At 43.0% G+C, this 16,767-nt stretch overlaps 1 protein-coding gene and 1 non-coding gene across 2 annotated transcripts in view; both read left to right on the top strand.

The window, feature by feature from the left end:
- The first annotated feature begins 4,685 nt into the window (after positions 1 to 4,685).
- The window catches only part of LOC115127087 (exosome RNA helicase MTR4), a 49,234-nt gene continuing 37,152 nt past the window's right edge, over positions 4,686 to 16,767 (top strand). The window contains exons 1-11 of the mRNA XM_029656727.2: positions 4,686 to 4,824; positions 5,413 to 5,556; positions 7,138 to 7,204; positions 7,347 to 7,409; positions 7,559 to 7,671; positions 8,238 to 8,412; positions 8,586 to 8,801; positions 9,326 to 9,424; positions 10,240 to 10,360; positions 10,521 to 10,652; positions 16,211 to 16,290. Of these exons, the coding sequence (XP_029512587.1) occupies positions 4,733 to 4,824; positions 5,413 to 5,556; positions 7,138 to 7,204; positions 7,347 to 7,409; positions 7,559 to 7,671; positions 8,238 to 8,412; positions 8,586 to 8,801; positions 9,326 to 9,424; positions 10,240 to 10,360; positions 10,521 to 10,652; positions 16,211 to 16,290 (1,302 nt within the window). The 5' untranslated portion in view covers positions 4,686 to 4,732. The remainder of the gene's footprint in view (positions 4,825 to 5,412; positions 5,557 to 7,137; positions 7,205 to 7,346; positions 7,410 to 7,558; positions 7,672 to 8,237; positions 8,413 to 8,585; positions 8,802 to 9,325; positions 9,425 to 10,239; positions 10,361 to 10,520; positions 10,653 to 16,210; positions 16,291 to 16,767) is intronic.
- LOC115129103 (small nucleolar RNA SNORA35) lies at positions 8,993 to 9,121 on the top strand. Its single transcript, XR_003863625.1, has one exon. It is a non-coding gene; the product is annotated as a small nucleolar RNA SNORA35 (small nucleolar RNA).

Below are 16,767 nucleotides of genomic sequence, written 5' to 3'. Positions count from 1 at the left end.
AGGAACGGAGCAAAGTACAGAGAGATCCTTGATGAAAACCTGCTCCAGAGCGCTCAGGACCTCAGACTGGGGCGAAGGTTCACCTTCCAACAGGACAACGACCCTAAGCACCCAGCCAAGACAACGCAAAAGTGGCCATGGGACAAGTCTCTGAATGTCCTTGAGTGGCCCAGCCAGAACCTGGACGTGAGCCTAATCGAACATCTCTGGAGAGACCTGAAATTAGATGTGCTGCAATGCTCCCCTTCCAACCTGACAGAGCTTGAGAGGATCTGCAGAGAAGAATGAAAGAAACTCCCCAAATACAGGTGTGCCAAGTTTGTAGCATCATACCCAAGAAGACTCAAGTCTGTAATCGCTGCCAAACGTGTTTCAACAAAGTACTGAGTAAAGGGTCTGAATACTTCTGTAAATGTGGTATTTCAGTTTTTATTTTTAATACATTTGCAAAAATGTCTAAAAATCTGTTTTTGCTTTGTCATTATGGGGTCTTGTGTGTACAGTCGTGGCCAAAAGTTTTGAGAATGACACAAATATTAATTTCCACAAAGTTTGCTGCTTCAGTGTCTTTAGATAGTTTTGTCAGATGTTACTATGGAATACTGAAGTATAATTACAAGCATTTCATAAGTGTCAAAGGCTCTTATTGACAATTACATGAAGTTGATGCAAAGAGACAATATTTGCTGTGTTGACCCTTCTTTTTCAAGACCTCTGCAATCTGCCCTGGCATGCTGTCAATTAACATCTGGGACACATGCTGACTGATGGCAGCCCATTCTTGCATTCTCTTGAGGATTGACCACAAGTTCTCAATGGGATTAAGGTCTGGGGAGTTTCCTGGCCATGGACCCAGAATATCGATGTTTTGTTCCTCGAGCCACTTAGTTATCACTTTTGCCTTATGGCAAGGTGCTCCATCATGCTGGAAAAGGCATTGTACGTCACCAAACTGTTCCTGGATGGTTGGGAGAAGTTGCTCTCGGAGGATGTGTTGGTACCATTCTTTATTCATGGCTGTGTTCTTAGGCAAATTTGTGAGTGAGCCCACTCCCTTGGCTGAGAAGCAACCACACACGAATGGTCTAAGGATGCTTTACTGTTGTCATGACACAGGACTGATGGAGCGCTCACCTTGTCTTCTCCGGACAATCGGAAAGGGGATTCATTGGAGAAAATTACTTTACCCCAGTCCTCAGCAGTGCAACCCCAGTACCTTTAGCAGAATATCAGTTTGTCCCTGATGTTTTTCCTGGAGAGAAGTGGCTTCTTCGCTGCCCTTCTTGACACCAGGCCATCCTCCAAAAGTCTTGTGCTTGCAGATGCACTCACACCTGCCTGCTGCCATTCCTGAGCAAGCTCTGTACTGGTGGTACCCCGATCCCGTAGCTGAATCAACTTAAGGAGACGGTCCTGGCGCTTGCTGGATTTTCTTGGGTGCCCTGAAGCCTTCTTCACAACAATTGAACTGCTCTCCTTAAAGTTCTTAATGATCCGATAAATGGTTGATTTAGGTGCAATCTTACTGGCAGCAATATCCTTGGCTGTGAAGCCCTTTTTGTGCAAGGCAATGATGACGGCACGTGTTTTCTTGCAGGTAACCGTGGTTCACAGAGGAAGAACAATGATTCCATGCACCACCCTACTTTTGAAGCTTCCGGTCTGTTATTCAAACTCTTTTATTTTTATTTTTATTATTATTATTATTTTTTACCCCCTTTGTTCTCCCCAATTTCATGGTATCCAATTGTTAGTAGCTACTATCTTATCTCATCGCTACAACTCCTGTACGGGCTCGGGAGAGACGAAGGTTGAAAGTCATGCGTCCTCCGATACACAACCCAACCAAGCCACACTGCTTCTTAACACAGCGCGCATCCAACCTGGAAGCCAGCTGCACCAATGTGTCGGAGGAAACACCGTGCACCTGGCAACCTTGGTTAGCGCGCACTGTGCCCGGCCCGCCACAGGGGTTGCTGGTGCGCAATGAGACAAGGATATCCCTATCGGCCAAGCCCTCCCTAACCCGGACGACGCTATGCCAATTGTGCGTTGCCCCACGGACCTCCCGGTCGCGGCAGAGCCTGGGCGCGAACCCAGAGTCTCTGGCCACCCGGGAGGCCCCTTGTTATTCAAACTCAATCAGCATGACAGAGTGATCTCCAGCCTTGTCCTCGTCAACACTCACACCTGTGTTAACGAGAGAATCACTGACATGATGTCAGCTGGTCCTTTTGTGGCAGGGCTGAAATGCATAACATTCTGGAGTATTTGCAAATTGCCATCATACAAACTGAGGCAGCAGACTGTGAAAATTAATATTTGTGTCATTCTCAAATCTTCTGGCCATGACTGTAGATTGATGAGTGGGAAAAATGATTTAATCCATTTTAGGACAAGGGTGTAACGTAACAAAGTGTGGAAAAAGTCAAGGGGTATGAATACTTTCCTAATACACTGTATGCGCTCAGTCTCTGGTTATGAATGCGGTGCTGACAAACAATCGTTGATAGATATTTATAGAGCTCCAGTCAGGATGACAATTGATTATGGGTGTATAGTTTATGGAACAAAAGCTGTACAAAATCCAGTATATTAAAAAAATCTGGTCTAAGGCACTGCATCTCAGTGCTAGAGGCATCACTACAGACCCTGGTTTGATTCCAGGCTGTATCACAACCGGCTGTGTTTGGGAGTCCAATAGGGTGGCACACAATTTGCCCAGATTCGTCCGGGTTAGGGTTTGCCCGGGGTAGGCCGTCATTGTAAATAAGAATTGATTCTTAACTAACTTGCCTTGTTAATTAAAGGTTAAATAGAAAATCTAAATAAGGATATGTATTGGTGTATTTAAATCCAAATCTGCATGTGCCTTACTAGTGGAGGCAGGTGAGATGCCTTTGGATATACGGTACATTGTCATTAGCTTGTTGGGTTAGATTGAAAAGCTGTGAGGTTGAGCATCCCACTGCTACTGTTCTAGATGACTGTTGGGGATATACTAGTAGACAAGGCAGGGGTTTTGGTTGGACAGTTGCAAAGCTTGCTGATGAGAGTGGTTTGAGGGAGTTAGAGGTTGGCCCTTCTGTGTTGATAGGGGATGTTCCTCCATGGTTGCTCCCAGATCCTGTTGTTTATCTAGCCTTGATAGAGAAAAGGAAATATTGGTCAGAAATCAGTGATATAGGGAAACTGGTTGACAATTACATTGGTAGAAGTTTTTATGCTTTTTTAAAACCGTTTTTCACAGATGGATCCAAGGACCCAGATAGTGGGCGCACAGGAACAGGCATATACGTTCCTGAATTTGATGTGCGGATATGTAGAAGACTAATAGATGAACTGTCAGTATACTCAGTTGAACTGTTGGCGATAATAGTTGCCCTCCAGAGGGCGGAGGATGTTCAACCTGTTAGAATTATAGTAGACTCAGATTCTCTGTCTGTATTGAATAGTTTATCATCTGGTAAATCTAATAGGAACGACCTTCTATTGGAGGTATTAATGTTATTATGGAGAATTGAGAGAATGGGTGTAGTAGTGAGATTCTTCTTCTTCTTCTTCACTTTCAGGCGTGGAAGGGAATGAAATTGTAGACCAGTTAGCCAAAAGAGCTTTGAAACGAGATATGGTTGATATTAATGTTCCACTGGGTAGAGGTGAGGCCAAATGTAAGATCAGAGCCATTTTGATAGATGTGCGGCAGAAGAGATGGGACTCCGAGCACAAGGGCCGGCATTCATATGCCCTCCAAAGAAAGGTTGGTGGACAAAGATTCAAAGGTCAGATTAGGAAGGAAGAGGTGGTGTTTGCTCAATTGCGCTTAGGATATTGTACATTGAACTCGTCATTACATCTGGTTGGCAAGTATATGAATGGTTTGTGTATGGAGTGTATGGTCGATGAAACGTTGGAGCATGTGTTGTTATATTGTTGTAAGTATGCTGAATAGATGGAAAGATTGAAGTGTAGGGTCATTGAGGTTGAATGGGGTTGGGGGGGGGGGGGGGTTGGAAGCGATTTTGGGGATGGGGAAGGGTCTATTACAAGTTATTATGGCTGTTTTTTATTTTCTCAGAAGTACTGAGTTAGGTAGGGGGATTTAGAAATGTTGTAAACAGTGATTGACCACACACTCCAACACAGTAGGTGGCGGCATACACTTTTAACATTGGTTTGCGGACTGCAGTTATATAATAGAAGAAAAAGAAAACCAGATGCGCACATTGCGAGACTTTTGGGAAAGCTTGCGAAACAGACAAACAGATCAGACCGGGGTTTGAGAAGTCAATGAGAGAAGCACAAATTGTTCCTGAGTTGTTCATTTTCTCGAAATCTAAAGGTACAACCTAGGTATAAGCCAATGTATTAAATAGCTGAACATGTTATTACTCAAATCTTGTGAGAGTGACAAACTGACACGTTTTCATTATCGTCAAAAACAACATTATATCGAAGGAGTGCCTTTAATTTGACAGTTTGCACATGCGCAGCTCGGCGTGAGACACCCGATGACCGACAAGTGTGAAAGGGGATTTTTGTTGGAGAAGCAGTTTTATCCTATCCTCATACTGTACTGTCTTTGATAATGCTGTGGCTAGTTTTATGAATAGTAAAACGAGTCAAAAATATTTTTCCCGTGTTATGACTTGATCGTTTCCGGATGCTGTACAGGAAGTGATATTGCTGATGCATTTGCATTGTGGGATTTGTGTGCTTTCCTCTTGCAATCATGGCCGATGCCTTTGGTGACGATTTGTTCAGCGTGTTTGATGAAGAACAAACAACTTCAACTAAAAAGAAACTAGCGGTACCTGAAAAGGGGTATGTATGCTATGGGGTTTATTTCAGTTAGGGAGATGTTTCGTTCAAGTAGTGACATGGACAACTATCAAATGAGAACGCACCTAGGGGGCATCAGGGCTAACGTTAGACCTCAATGTTAATGCTACAGCATCTAGCTAGCTACAGCACATTGCCCACGTTTACACCGGCATTGTGTTTGTTTCATCCCAGACCCTTGGTAGTTAGATTGTTGTGTGTTTACTACCTAGCTAATGAGAATAAGCTCTCTCAACATTTTATTTGTTGAAAATGTGAACTATGTTAGTTATGTATGATGCAGTCCAGTGTGTCAACTTTTATTTTATCTGGCCCTCCATACTCTCCGTAGTCATATGTAGTGATTAGCTATTTGAATATTTTTTTAAGTGGTGGTATTGTCCTGGATTTCATATCTGATTATTTTGATTGGCAGGTCTATGCTCCTTAGCTAGATAACATTTAAGTTTAAATATTCAAATATCAGCCAGGAATGGTTGAGGAATAACACCTACCAACATATGGGGATGCAGAAAGTCTACTTGTTTCTGTCTTAAAGTAACATTGCCGTAAAATATTCCCTTCCATTAGGAAATCGACCAGTAAAAATGGCAAAGGAGGAAAGGCTGAGTTCTATGCAGCCAAGAGTAAGCGGGAAGCAGACAACAACGGGACAGATGAGGTGGTTTTTGGGAAGAGGTCCAAGCTGGAGACTGTTTCTACAGAGGAGATCAAGTAAGATTGACTTTGAACAAGGCTAGATTTTTTGGGCAGGGGTGGTCTTAGCCCAATATTGAATGTGTCCAATATTGGACTAATGGAGCCTAACTTTACTCCTTAGTCCAAGGACCTTGCGTGTTCTGTTTAAATGGTACGGTTCTTGAAATATAAATACCTTTCATATCACATAAAAAAATAATTTCACAAATACAAAATACACACTTACTGTAACCTGATCAAATAACACTTTATTGATCACATACCCATTTCTAGCAGATGTTATTGCGTGTGTAGCGAAATGCTTGTGTTCATCGCTCCCAACAGCGGAGTAGCATCTAACAATTCAATGGTTTTAACAGTTGCAACCGACAGTATTTTTTGGGTGACAACACGCTTTGTGGTGTACGTACACATGGTCACGTACACATGGTTAGCAGATTAATGCGAGTGTAGCAAAATGCTTGTACTTCTAGTTCCGACAGTGCAGTAATATCTAACAAGTAATATAACACATTCACAATGACTACCTTTTACACACATTGTAAGGGGATGGAATAAGAATATGTACATATACATATATGGATGCGCAATGGCCGTGCGGCATAGGCAAGATGCAATAGGTATAAAATACAGTATATACATATCCTACATTACTCATCTCATATGTAATCATTATTAAAGTGGCATTATTTAAAGTGACTAGTGATAACTTTATTAAATCCATTTATTAAAGTGGCCAGTGATTTGGGTCTGTATGTTGGCAGCAGCCTCTATGTTAGTGATGACCTTAAGATAGAAGCTGTTTTTCAGTCTCTCGATCCCAGCTTTGATGCACCTGTACTGACCTCGCCTTCTGGATGATAGCGGGGTGAACAGGCAGTGGCTCGGGTGGTGGTTGTCCTTGATGATCTTTTTGGCCTTCCTGTGACATCGAGTGCTGTACGTGTCCTGGAGGGCAGGTAGTTTGCCCCCGGTGATGTGTTGCGCAGACCGCACTACCCTCTGGAGAGCCTTGCGGTTGAAGGCAGTGCCGTTGCCGTACCAGGCCGTGATACACCCCGACAGGATGCTCTCGATTGAGCATCTAAAAGTTTGTGAGGGTTTTAGGTGACAAGCCAAATTTCTTCAGCCTTCTCAGGTTGAAGAGACACTGTTGCTCCTTTTTCACTACACTGTCTGTGTGGGTGGACTATTTCAGTTTGTCCGTGATGTGTACGCTACGGAATTTAACACCCTCTCCACTACTGTCCCGTCGATGTGGACAGGGGGGTGCACCCTCTGCTGTTTCCTGAAGTCCACGATCATCTCTTTTGTTGACGTTGAGTGAGAGGTTGTTTTCCTGACACCACACTCAGGGGTTCTAATCCAGCCCACTGTTATTTCTGCACACTCGCTATCTTTCATCTCTAACGACTGCCGCACTCCTTAGGAAAAAAGAACAATATGGCGGGGCAAGATTAGTGTTATTGTCTGGTGTTATTGTCTTGTTATAGACACAATTATCTTCATCACTATATGATCTGCAAAGAAATGTGAATTATTATCAAGATTGGTTAATGGATTGAATAATGATGAATGTGAAACTCGCTTTTTCAGTCTTGCTGACTGCATGCCCAAGGTGAGGGTGGAGCCGGTTGAGACAGTGGAAGGATGCAACCACGAGGTAAGAGCGCTCACAGGACTTTTGAAATACGAATTTAATGACTTCATTTAAAAAAATGAATTTATGCAACCTAGGTAGGCCAATATCTCAATATTACAACTTGGTTCCCTTTACTGAAAATCTGTTTTCTTTACCTTGACAGGTGGCCCTACCAGCTAATGAGGAGTACAAACAGCTTAAGCCTCGTGTGGGGAAAGCAGCCAAGGTACTGTAACGGTACATCAGTCCACTGATTGGATTGGGATACTTTGAGAGCGCAGTCTGAAACTCATGGCCTTTGACATTGCCTTGTCAAATGACTCCAGCCCACCCATCTGTGTTCCTGCTAACATCAAACTGATCTCTTTTTTTCAGGAGTACCCCTTCGTTCTGGATCCCTTCCAACGTGAGGCCATTCTGTGTATCGATAACAACCAGTCAGTGCTTGTGTCTGCCCACACCTCTGCAGGAAAGACTGTCTGTGCAGAGTGAGTTTGATATGCTGATACCCTTTCAGGTTTAACACTACTGAGTTTGGCCGAACTACGCCGAGCTGTAATGTACTGTGCAGCACAGTATGTATCGGGTTAGCAAGATGGTGGGAAAAGAGTACGAGTGTGTTCAGATGTTTTGCGCGTTTGATGAGTGAAATACTGGATTGTTTTCAACAGAGTTTTTTTAGAACATTTTTCCATCCAAAACGGTATTTTCAGTATGAACTTAAACAACTAAAACAAGATATTAAGTATGAATTTTTGTAAGATCATCTTTGAGAATTGACACTCACTAAATACAATTTTAAAGTCTGGGAGAATCAAAAGTATGCATTCAGGAGTCTTTTATTTGTCATGGCCCCGCATTTATTTTGTTCTAATGTTCCGCTTATAATAGCATAAGCAATTGCAAAATGTGTAGAATTGCAGGAAATTAGCTTTAAAACAGCTAAATTGTCACCGCAGCCAACGGGAGGACCTCTAAAATCTGCGCCATTGGCTTTGCCCCCACCAGAAAATGCCTCTTACTCACTTTCCCGCCCTCTCCCTTCCTCATCCAGGTATGCCATAGCTCTAGCTCTGAGGGAGAAGCAGAGGGTCATCTTCACCAGCCCCATCAAAGCCCTGAGTAACCAGAAGTACAGAGAGATGTACGAAGAGTTCCAGGATGTTGGCCTGATGACCGGTGATGTCACCATCAACCCCACCGCCTCCTGCCTTATCATGACTACCGAAGTATGACTTTACAGCTTCCCATTATATTTACATTATTCTCGCAAACAATCTCCACTGTGTCTAGGCTGAGCTAGGATATGACTAAGCTGTACTTACATTTCTCTAGTGTTACTAGTATGTCTAGTTTGAAAATGATCGATTATGTTGACATTTAATTTGTTTCTGTGTTTCAGATCCTGAGGAGCATGTTGTACCGAGGGTCAGAGGTCATGAGAGAGGTGGCCTGGGTCATCTTTGATGAGATCCATTACATGAGAGATGCCGAGCGTGGCGTGGTGTGGGAGGAGACCATCATCCTGCTTCCTGACAACGTCCACTATGTCTTCCTGTCCGCCACCATCCCAAACGCCAAGCAGTTCGCTGAATGGATCTGCCACCTCCACAGACAGGTAAAGAAAGAATAAATGTATTTACTTTTATCGATGTGTGTAGGCTACCACGGAGCGACCTTAACCCAACAACTAGAGACCTCGTCAAGGGGTTTGAATCGCTTGGGCCAAGCTGTCGGGGTGACCGTTAAAAGGTCCAAAGGTTCGTCGAGACCTGGTTGGGACTACCCTACAAGGCATTTCCCTTACCCCTGCCCTGTCTAGTGATCAGCTGCTGTCCCCTTGGCTGTCCAGTCTCCTTCCATTGCCAGATAAACCTCAGTCCGCAGAAAGGCAGGGCCACAACACCGGCCTCTCCATTTCGAAGGCTGAGAAAACACAGCCAAAAATATCCCTTGTGTGCTTACTTGTGTATCAAGCATCAGGTGCTCATACAATTGACTTGTTCTTGTCTCTTGTAAGCGTGTTTGTGTTAACTGTATAGACATGCATCAAGTGTAATTGTTTTAACAAAATGGTTTAAAAGAATTTCAGGGATTGTCGTTAGGTGCTCATGTTGTTGACTTCCACCTGTCCCCATGCAGCCCTGTCACGTGGTGTACACTGACTTCCGGCCCACCCCCCTGCAGCACTACATCTTCCCAGCAGGTGGCGACGGACTTCACCTTGTGGTGGATGAGAACGTAAGGAAACGCACACAGCTCGAGGTTTCCTCGGTCTTGACTAGGACAATAATACATGACATTCTGCATTTACTACACACACACACACACACACACACACACACACACACACACACACACACACACACAGAGATAATGTCAGTGGAAATATACTTCATTTGGTTCCTTGTACAATAATTGAATAGATGTAGCCAAAAAGATAATCTAGTGCTGTGTTGAGCAGGGCTGGGTTTCCCAAAGGCATCATAGCACTAAGATAATCTTTAGTCAATTTAGTTTCAGTAGAATTTAAATCATCTTAGTGCTACCATGCTCATTGGAAACCCAGCCCAGAATGCCTTTCTGTGCCGGGAAACAAACAGAACTCCTCTCACTTATTTAGGTTTGGTGCACAATGTCGGTCAGTGACTAAACATGCTGTTAGGTATTAGGCTAAACATACAATTAGTAGCTTAGAGTGCGGACCAGTCACACCTCCAGGAATAGCTCGATGTGTTGTTTCCTGAACAATGGGGCCAGGTGCATAATATCCCAAGATTCCCGCGCACGATTTGTGATTAGAATGCCTCCCGCATCACTGACATATTCCACACTTTCAACAAATAAAATGAGGCGAGAGTTTACTCTCATTAGGTACTGAACACACAACAATCTCACTACCAAGGGTACAGGGAATAAAACAAGACCCACCTGAGTTGTGGTTTGATCTTAGTCAGCTTGTTGCAGAATGTGAAATGGGGCCAGTTTGTCTGCCTGGTGTACTGTCGGGTTAAAGTTGGCTGTTGCTCCTTTGCTTGACTTGTCTCCTCCTCCAGGGAGAGTTCAGGGAGGACAACTTCAACACGGCCATGCAGGTGCTGAGAGACACTGGTGACACTGGAGGCAGTAGCGGAGGGGGAAAATGGGACCCCAAGGGGCGCAAAGGAGGGACACGAGGTGTGTGTGTGTGTGACTAAGACCGATAAACCATTATGTCATTTTAGAATAGCGGAAGTATTTGTGGGAGTAGTTTTGTCAGGGGATTCTGTGTCATCTAAATTAGGGTTTCAAAATGGTTGCTCTTTTTTGTTCTCAACGTGGTTGTGTTTCTCTTTAGGGCCATCCAACGTGTTTAAGATTGTTAAAATGATCATGGAGCGGAACTTCCAGCCGGTCATCATCTTTAGCTTCAGCAAGAAGGAGTGTGAGGCCTACGCCCTGCAGGTGTCCAAGCTCGACTTCAACACAGGTATTAGTTATCCCCATAATAATATACAGTTTAATAGCCTAACGATACTCCCCGCAGGTGTCCAAGCTCGACTTCAATAGCGGTAGCTACTCCTTCAATGAGTGATGTGGGTAACACCGTGCCCCAATGGAAATTCATTAGGGCACACCGTAGCAAAGCGCTTTTCCCACGGAAAAGGGTGTTCCTTAATTGGAGACGTTCAGGTAGTGTGTCTCCCCCCCTCCCTTCTGTTTGGTGCCGAATGAAGTCGATCATGTACTCCCTCGAAGGGTGGGGCAGGTATATGTCATGAAGTTTGCTAGGGGTGTTTTTAATAATCGGCATCATTCAAGTCATTCAATGTTATGTTTTCTATTAACTGTACACATCTCACTGTTCTCGCTCTCTTTGGGGGGGGTGACTGATGATACTAACTAAATCCGCTGATGTGAACGCACATACCACTCAGAAATGCATGGCATCCTGTCAATACAGCACCCTATTACCTATATAGTGCCATTTGAGTCATCGCCACTGGAAGTAGTGCATTATATAGGGAATAGGGTGTCACTTCAGACGCTGCCATAGATTTGCCCCCCAATACTTGACTACACACTCTTTGCCAGTAGGTTATGCAGCCTGTGCTGATTCTTTGCAAGATGACCCTGAGCAGCAGGATGAATCTGGGCTGCAGATCTAATTTGGTTAGGCCTAACTGTGAAGAACGCGCGTGTCAGAGTCCGCCCTGCGTAGCTGGCGAATCGTCACGCTTTTGTGTGCGATTTCGATGAAGTCAGTTATAACATCCAAGAACGCCAAATGCTCTCTTTCCACTGGGCATGATGTGAACGATCTCTCATCGAGTTGATATGAATATGGGTGTTGTACTTTCTCATCTGCCCGGTCAGTCTCTGGAGGGAGGAGAGACGACAGTGTATTGATAAAGATGGAGCAGATTTCTCTTGGCTTGGCTAGAGCCAGGCCCTTGGCAACAGAGGTTTCTACCCCCCCCATCCTGACCACAGGAGGATTCTGTTTGTAATGGAGTAGACTTGAGCATGTGCTCCAGTTCCCGAGCAAATATTTTGACGTTGTGCGTTTCTCGTTCGTTTGGTTTGCAACACACTGACACATCTGGTGTAAGATGTTCTACTTACACAAACAAACAATCTGACTATACGAGGTGTGGTTTATACTGAGGATTTTCCGAAGAATTCCTCAAGACCTATCTAGGCGGTGGTAGTGCTCTCGCTTGAGTGACGTGCCTATATGATGGAAAGTCATACTTTTGTTTTCAGTCTTGCTCTCTTCTGAACCTAATGCCTGTTTATCACATTACTTAATAGATGAGCGTTTAATTTATTTTTTTAATAAGCTGCAGCACTGTTGTGGGATAAGACGTAGTTTCGTATTTGTAGTCTTTATAGAAACAGAGCTTCAGGTTTAGGCTAGCTATATTATGTCTCTGTGGTGTAAGAGGGTGGTAGTAGCCTAATTGGAGCCACGTTCCACTTCCCCTTCTGACTCTCTCTCTCTCCATCTCTCTCGCTCTCTTTTAATTAATGAACTGACTGGGCTTTAATCTTTTGACATATTTGTTTCTAGGCTGTGTTTATGGAACTGTCGGTCATGGCTTACTTACGCGGCTTATGGTGCCTGCATGGCTTACTCTGCATGCAAGGAAGCTGTGTGACACTGGATCGGGCCACTTGACTAGAACTTTGACGATAAACCCGAAAATTACCGACGCAGCCTTCCTCTTACCCGTCTAACTTTCTGTGCTTTTTGCGACACAATATTCGGGTAGATTGTTCTCAAACCGTTATTTGTTCAACAATGAGAGCACGACTCATATTGCGTAGGCTATGAAAGTATCTGCCTGTGCTTGTTTCACTGTCTGCTGCGAACTCTCAATCCCTCTCCCGGGCACGGAGGTGGTAGAGATGCATTCTGAGACGCACAAGCATATAACTGTTGCTCAAAATGCTATTGTAGGAAAAAATGTACATTTTTAAAGCAAATAACATTGTTTTAGTTAGGGGACTTGAGTACATTATGTATTTTTAACTTTTTTATATCTTTTTTATATAGATTACATAGCACCACTTTACAACCGGAGTAGGCTGTAGTCAGACCAGTGCAGGGCGCTCCATTTGCAGTGGATATGCCTGCATCAAGTAGCGCTGTGAAGTTTTAGTAGGACCTTATCCTAATCCATATTATAGCCTTTAGCAAGATGTCGTCAAATTCGCCAGGTTGCACATCAAAATATCAGTCCTGCATTTCCTGAATATGAAATGGCTTGCTTTTTTTAATCATAGGTTGCCATCTGTTGTCTTACTTGGCGCTGGAGAACACTTTTTCAACATCTCCGCCGCTAATGTAAAGTATGGGCTGGCGTGTTTACACGTGGTCTGTGGTTGTGAGGCCGGTTGGACGCACTGCCAAGTTTTCTAAAAGGTTGGACGCATCTTATGGTAGAGAAATGAACATTCAATTCTCTGGCAACAGCTCTTGTGGACATTCCTGCATTCAGCATGCCAATTGCACACGCCCTCAACTTGACATTTGTGGCATTATGTTGGGATAATACTGCACATTTTAGTGCTCTTTTACTGTCCCCCAGCACAAGGTGCACCTGTGTAATGATCATGCCGTTTAATCAGCTTCTTGACATGCCACACCTGTCAGGTGGATGGATTATCTTGGCAGCAAATTTGTGCACAAAATGTGAGAAGCTTTTTGTGCGTATGGAACATTTCGGACGTCATTTATTTCAGCTCATGAAACATGGGACCAACACTTTACATGTTGCGTTATATTTTTGTTCAATATATAATGGTTATCTGATGAAGTCACACTGTTATATAAATAGTATATCAGACAGATGGGCTTTATAATTAATTAGAATACTTTTCTGGTGCTGACCTGGTTACTATGGATTGCTGGTGTGGTCATGCTGACACCACTCTACTTTACACACTACTCAGGCACCTCTTGTGCCCGTAGTCGCATGGCAGTTGTGTGTTTAGAGTTTAACGTGTGACTGTTTCTGTTATGAGATCTCTGAGCCAAAACGGTATCCATGTGTATATTATATCACTCTTGAGATGAGTTTATCTCCATGTGATGGAAACTAGTTTGTGTGTGTGTGTGGAAATGCATTTGTGTGTGTATGTGTAGGTCTACGTGTGTGTATTTGAAAGTGTTTACGTTTGGGCCCAGTGCCAGAGAGCTGACGTAAGCCAAGTGGCCTACCCGTAGGCTGTGGTTTGTTTGCTTGCTCTCTCCTTCTGTCATTCTGGTCCATGTGGTTTTACTGCTGCCCTGGGACTGTCCTCACTGCAGTGTAGGCCTTCTCGGGGAGCAGTGGACCATGGCACAGCCTTACTATGGACACTTAACAGCAATAACTAGATGTCGACCGATTATGAATTTTCAATGCCAATACTGATTATTGGAGGACCAAAAAAAGCCAATACCGATTAATCAAGACGATTTTTATATATCTTTGTAATAATGACAATTACAACAATACTGAATGAACAATGAACCCTTTTATTTTAACTTAATATAAGACATAAAATCTATTTAGTCTCATAAATAATGAAACATGTTCAATCTGGTTCAAATAATGGAAAAACATAGTGTTGGAGAAGAAAATAAAAGTGCAATAATGTGCCATGTAAAAAAGCAAACATTTCAAAACATGAGAACATATGAAAGCTGGTGGTTCAATATTCCCAGTTAAGTTGTAGTTATTATAGGAATTATGACGCATCAACTATTTCTCTCTATACCATTTGTATTTCATGTACATTTGACTATTGGATGTTCTTTTAGGCACTTTAGTATTGCCTGCCTAATCTCGGGAGTTTTTAGGCTTGAAGTCATAAACAGAGCTGTGTTTCAAGCATTGCTAAGAGCTGCTCGCAAAGTGCTGTTTGAATGAATGTTTACGAGCCTGCTGCTGCCTAACACCGCTCAGCCAGTCTGCTCTCAAATATCAAATCATAGACTTAATTATATTAAACACACAAATACGAGCCTTTGGTCATTCATATGGTCAAATTCGGAAACTTTCAGTGAAATACGGAACCATTCCTTATTTTGTCAATCGGGTGGCAACCCTAAGTCTAAATATTGCTGTTACATTGCACAACCTTCAATGTTATGTCATAATAAGGTAAAATTCTGGCAAATTAATTACGGTCTTTGTTAGGAAGAAACACAGTTCGCAACGAGCCAGGAGGACCAAACTGTTGCATATACCCTGACTCTGCTTGCACTGAATGGAAGAGAAGTGACACAATTTCCCTCGTTAATATTGCCTTGCTAACATGCTTTTATTTGAACTAAATATGCAGGTTTAATATAATATTCTTCTGTATTGATTTTAAGAAAGGCATCGATGTTTGTGGTTAGGTACATTTTGTGCAACGAATGTACTTTTTTTTGCGACTGCGTTTTTTTGTTTAATCATCCGTTTGGCGAAGTTGAATTAGGATGTGATTCGCTGATAAATTAACAGGCACCGCATTGATCATATGCAACGCAGGACAAGCTAGTGAACCTAGTAATATCATCAACCATGTGTAGTTAACTAGTGATTGTGAAGATTGATAGTTTTTTATAAGATAAGTTCAATGCTAGCTAGCGACTTACCGTGGCTCATCGCAGCCACACGGTCCTTTTGACGCTGCATTCGCGTAACAGGTGGTCAGCCTATAGTTTCCTCATGGGTTGCAATGTAATCGGACATAATTGGCGTCCAAAAAGGCCGATTACCGATAGTTATGAAAACGTGAAATCGGCTGTAATTAATCGGCCATGCCGATTTAATCAGTCGTCCTCTAGCTATAACCTGAGGAACCATTTCTCAACTAGAGAGTCAGTTCTGGTTAGGCCTACATCTGTGACAGGCAGTTGGGTGGAGGGTGAGGAGAGGCACACTCTGATGCACATTGGCTTACACCAAACTCTTTCCATTGAGAGCAGAGTGTCTGCTTGTTTATTTCCTGTCCAATTAACACCTAGGCAACCAGGTGAGGGGAGTTCCTACAAATGAGTGTCCTTGGTTGGTCAATTAAGTACAAGGGAGGCGTGAAAGTGCAGACACAGCCCTCCTTGGAATGAGTTTGACACCTGTGGCTTAGTCTTTGTGGTGTGGAATATATGGAAATGATAATCAGATCTGCATCAGACCTACAAAGCCTGCATGAATCACACAGAATGGGGCTGAATTCCGCATCTCTTTCTCAATCGATTTCTTTTACACCATCGAATTGTGGTTGGATGATGGCTGAGAAACTAAGACTTAGTCTTATCACATCCAAACGACTTTGTCTTCCAATGACGTTGAATCCATATCAAGCATGAGTACTTTTCTGTATTTCTACAAAGTATTCAACATTGGCCTCGGACAGAACAAAACACACTCCCTGCTCTGTCAGAAGGATAACGTTTAGCTTTTGAGTGACTCCTCTATCGGTCAGGTGGCAGAATGCACAATACACAAGTCTGATTTGTTAATTAAATGTGTGAATGAATATGTAAATCTGTTCCGTTTGTTTTTCCAGATGAAGAGAAGAAGCTGGTGGAGGAGGTGTTCAACAATGCCATAGACTGTCTGTCAGACGATGACAAGAAGCTGCCCCAGGTGAGTACTTCTCATTGATTGATTTGGAAATATACTGAAAAATATAAACACAACAATTTCAACTATTTTACTGAGTTTTGTTCATACAAGGAATTAAGTCAATTGAAATAAATTCATTAGGCCCTGATCTATGGATTTCACATGACTGGGCAGCATGCCTCCTTGCATCATGCCTAAGGCATGTTCACGCAGATGAGCAGGGACCCTGAGCATTTTTCTTTTGGTGTTTTTCAGAGTCAGTAGAAAGGCCTCTTTAGTGTCCTAAGTTTTAATAACTGTGACTTTAATTGCCTACCGTCTGTAAGCTGTTAGTGTCTTTAACGACTGATCCACAGGCGCATGTTCATTAATTGTTTATGGTTCATTGAACAGGCATGGGAAACTGTGTTTAAACCCTTTACAATGGCGATCTGTGAAGTTATTTGGATTTTTACGAATTATCTTTGAGTGACAATGTCCTGAAAAGGGGACTTTTTG

This window comes from Oncorhynchus nerka, linkage group LG4 (assembly GCF_034236695.1).
Source record: "Oncorhynchus nerka isolate Pitt River linkage group LG4, Oner_Uvic_2.0, whole genome shotgun sequence".
Taxonomy (NCBI): Eukaryota; Metazoa; Chordata; class Actinopteri; order Salmoniformes; family Salmonidae; genus Oncorhynchus; species Oncorhynchus nerka.
Note: the sequence above shows the minus strand (reverse complement) of the source record. Positions and strands in the feature narration are given on the sequence as shown.